The 4,361-nt window shown below is 34.8% G+C and overlaps 1 protein-coding gene across 1 annotated transcript; it reads left to right on the forward strand.

Moving 5' to 3' along the window:
- The first annotated feature begins 3,219 nt into the window (after positions 1-3,219).
- LOC137234137 (uncharacterized) lies at positions 3,220-4,070 on the forward strand. Its single transcript, XM_067757765.1, has 4 exons — positions 3,220-3,391; positions 3,450-3,571; positions 3,682-3,756; positions 3,813-4,070. The coding sequence occupies exons 1-4, from the start codon at positions 3,220-3,222 to the stop codon at positions 4,068-4,070; spliced, it is 627 nt and encodes a 208-aa protein (XP_067613866.1).
- The last annotated feature ends 291 nt before the right edge of the window (positions 4,071-4,361 follow it).

The raw sequence follows: 4,361 nt of genomic DNA on the forward strand, positions 1-4,361 counted from the left end.
ACCGTTATCCAATCAAAGTTAATATAGTCTGTGAGCTCTGCTCAACTGAGTATAAAAAGTTTAATATGACAGACGAAGCAAGAAAGTCGTTTGAGCGACTAAAGGAGAGCCTTATCGCTGCTCCCGTACTGGTACTTCCTGACTTTGACAGACGTTTCTACATCCAGTGCGATGCTTCTACAGACGGAGTGGGCCGGGTACTCTTTCAGTTAGACGACGAGAAGAACGAACGACCGATAGCTTATATTTCCGCCAAACTAAATAAAGCCCAGCGAAATTATAGCATCACCGAGATGGAGTGTTACGCGGCGGTGATAAGCGTAAAAAGATTTAGGCCGTACGTCGAAGGTTTGCCGTTCACAATTATAACTGATCACGCGAGTCTGAAATGGTTGATGAACCAGAAAGGTCTGTCTGGAAGACTCGCGCGGTGGAGTTTAAAATTGCAGGCCTTCGACTTCCAAATTGAACACCGGAAAGGAGCACTTAACGTTGTCCCAGATACGCTGTCGCGGGCTCACGTGAATGAAATGACGCTATCAGACAGACTAATGGAAATTGACTTAGACTCACCCTATTTTAAAACTGAAGAGTATGACGAACTTACAAAGACCGTGACACAGAACCAAGACAAACTTCCAGACTTATGCGTGTCGGACGGATATGTCTATAGACAGACTCAGTTTGACAGGGGGGACGATCTTCAACAGGACCAGACCTGGAAACTCTGGGTGCCTTCGGAGTTGCGCGCAGGGTTGGTGGAATCCTCCCACAGCTTACCTTCGGCTGGACACGGCGGCATCCACAAAATCTTAGCCCGAATACGCGAAAAATACTATTGGCCTGGTATGGTAACCGAAATACAAACCTTCCTAAAAGAGTGTGAAGTATGCAAGGGAAATAAAACTCAAAACGTTTTTTATAAACCGCCCATGGGAAAGCAACACGTAACCGAAAGACCTTTCCAACGTTTGTTTATTGATTTAATGGGTCCATACCCACGTACTAGTGATGGTAATGTCTATGTGTTTGTGTGTCTTGATCATTTTTCAAAGTTCGTTTTTTAAAACCAATGCGTAAAGCCACGTCTGTAGATGTTTGTAAATTTTTGGAAAAAGAGGTGTTTCACATCTTTGGGGTTCTGGAGTACATTCACTCCGATAACGGAAAACAATTTGTCTCCGACATGTTTAGGAAATTTTTAGAAAAGTATGGAGCGAAACACATTCGAACCGCTTTTTATTCCCCTCAAGGAAATGCAGCGGAGAGAGTCAATCGCTCGGTGCTCCAGATAGTGAGATCTTTTATTAAGGACAATCAAAAGAATTGGGATAGGTGTATCAGCAATGCGGCTTTTGCCCTTCGCAGTGCTATACGCTCTTCCATTAACTGCTCCCCATACTATGCCACGTTTGGCATGCCCATGATGCAACATGGGGCAGCATATGAAATATGCCGCAAATTGGGGGCAGTTAAAGACGTAGATTTAGAGATAAATGCTAGAGCTGATAGGCTACAAAATATTAGGGTTTCTATAATGAAAGATCTGAAGCTAGCACATGAGCGAGGTAAAAAGTTTTATAATACCCGTAGCAAAGATGTGAAATTCCAAACCGGACAAGTGGTATACCGCCGAAATTTTAAGCAGAGTTCGAAAATTGAAAACTACAATGCGAAGCTCGCCCCTAAGCAAGTAAAGTGTGTCGTTCTTAAAGCGTTCGGCAACTCGATGTATGAACTTGGCGATACCAGTGGCAAGAAAGTCGGCGTATACCACGCTAAGGATATTTTTGTTGCTTAATTATATGTTGAATGTTAGTTTTGGTGCCCTATGTTAAATGTAGATATGTACAACGTTTTCTAGCTTTAGTTTGAGCTTGATCAGTAGAGTAATTATTTATGCAATTATTTATTTCTTTGACCATGTTTATAGTTGACCTTATTTATTCATTTATTTATTATTCTTTTATTATTTAATTGTTATTTATTTATTTATTTTTTTATTATTATTTTATAGATTCTGTGATATTTTATTACTAACATACTAAAAACTGTGATATAGATTTAGGTAGATATCTGTGATATAGGCTTATATACTTACCAGTGATATAACTTCAGATTTAACCCGCATGCCATTCTAGTCATTAATATAAGTAGATATCTGTGATATTAGGTTGGTAGTAGAAACATTTTTTTATTCCGCGTACAGGCCCTTATACGAGTTAACATAAACCCTAGATAATCGGAAGAATAGGGGATAGCCCGGCTTTAGGTCGAGGCCACACGTTAGGCTCTTGAAGGTACACTGAGAAAAAAAGTGCGCTTTAAAATTAAATGTGAACACTTTTAAATTTTATTTAAAGTGTCTCAGTCTATAGGTTCTTTATGGGGAACACAAAAAAAAATATTTTGTAAAAGTGCTAATTTTAAGTTTTTTAATTGTTTACTTTTATTTTAAAAGTTAAAATTTTTGTTTTTAATGTAAAATTCTTAAATTTAAAAATGTTAACTTTATTTTATAATGACAAACTTTATATTTTAAAGTAAAATATATTATTTATAATGTAATCACGTTTAAAATTGTATTAAAAAAGAATCCATTTAATTTAAAATTTTTAAAAGTTTAAAAATAAAATTATAACATTTATTTTGAAAGTGTTAAATTTAAAATGTAAAGTGATCAATTTGCAGAAATGTGTTAACATTTACATTTAAAGTGTTCACTTTATAAATCAAAGTGGCACTTTCTAATTAAAAGTGTTCACTTTGACATTTAAAGTGTTCACTTTATAAATCAAAGTGGCACTTTCTAATTAAAAGTGTTCACTTTTTAAATCAAAGTGGAACTTTCTATTTAAAAGTGTTCACTTTGACATTTAAAGTGTTCACTTTATAAATCAAAGTGGCACTTTCTATTTAAAAGTGTTCACTTTGAAATCTAAAGTGTTCACTTTTTAAATCAAAGTGGCACTTTCTATTTAAAAGTGTTCACTTTGACATTTAAAGTGTTCACTTTATAAATCAAAGTGGCACTTTCTATTTAAAAGTGTTCACTTTGACATTTAAAGTGTTCACTTTATAAATCAAAGTGGCACTTTCTATTTAAAAGTGTTCACTTTGACATTTAAAGTGTTCACTTTATAAATCAAAATGGCACTTTCTAATTAAAAGTGTTCACTTTGACATTTAAGAATTTAGAAGTGTAAACAAGATACAAGAATGACCAGTCAGGGTAAAATTATACCGGAAAACGACTTGCTGCGAATTTTTGGCAACGATATCCAAATTAATGAGCAGGGTGATTTAACGTACACGTGTGTTGAAGAAGAAACGGATCTCCTTAATCTGCTAAAGGAGTTTGATCTGGAAACACTTTTTCTTGGCCTAAAAAGTAAGTAAAAATTCTTCGGCAATATTAACACTTATGCATTATTATTAATGTTCCTTAGATGCTGGAATAACTTTTCGAAGCTTAAAATATTTGTCGAAAGAAGACATTGCGGAAGCAGTAAAAAATATTGGTCTTCGAGCAGAGTTTAGAGAAGAGTTGTTTTCCTGGCGCAAGTCAAAGGTAAATATAATATTAATTTTGAAGCTTATTTGCGACGTTAAGCACGTACATAGGTACAATTAACATTTCAATATTACTACGTTTATAATTTAGCTAACTTATGTTTTTAGTTTGGAATAGAAGACGAAACGTTGAGCCAGACTTCAAAAGTTGTTGGTTGGCTAGAAAACGCATTTGGATCACAGGTAAGAATATACAGTAAAAGGTTTTGTATTAAATTTTATGATAAATTGCATTGCAGCCCCTTTCAACATTTTTAAACGATAACTCAGCCGGAAAACAACTTATTCAATATTATGAGGAAAGGGCATGTTTTACGAATAAGCAACGCGATGCCCTCATTAAAATAATTTTAGAAGATGTCATGTTAACAAAGACAAAGCTTAGACCAGAACACTTTGCTAGTATTGTGGAAGAATTAACTGGTTTATTTTCCAATGAAAAAGAGTCCCAGGTATTATTAAAAACGATATATTTAAAAGAACATATTGTAAACTGATTTCTTTTAGGATTATTACTACATTCCTCGTCAAAGAAAAGCAAGCTCTATTCCAAATATTTCAATTTAAAGACAAAGATTAGAAAGAGTAGTCCATCTGCGGAAAGATCTCTTTCGAGTGAAGTACGTGATCCATTAGTAGAAGAAAATGTTGGAAGTTGACGAAACGCTGTCGTTATGTTTAAAAACTTCGCTTCAAAAAGATGTCAGTAATTGGGATGAGGTTATTGACAAATGGCAAAAAACATTTACATTTCGGAAGAAGGATTTGGCAAAGCTTTCGAATTCTAA

Source organism: Eurosta solidaginis, chromosome X, assembly GCF_040869045.1.
Source record: "Eurosta solidaginis isolate ZX-2024a chromosome X, ASM4086904v1, whole genome shotgun sequence".
In the NCBI taxonomy this organism is placed as follows: Eukaryota; Metazoa; Arthropoda; class Insecta; order Diptera; family Tephritidae; genus Eurosta; species Eurosta solidaginis.

Bases quoted from the DNA above. Each gene is read 5' to 3' on its own strand.
- LOC137234137 (XM_067757765.1), top strand. From the start codon at position 3,220: ATGACCAGTCAGGGTAAAATTATACCGGAAAACGACTTGCTGCGAATT. The intron at 3,392-3,449 runs GTAAGTAAAAAT...AATGTTCCTTAG, and splicing joins ACTTTTTCTTGGCCTAAAAA to ATGCTGGAATAACTTTTCGA. The intron at 3,572-3,681 runs GTAAATATAATA...TTATGTTTTTAG, and splicing joins TTTCCTGGCGCAAGTCAAAG to TTTGGAATAGAAGACGAAAC.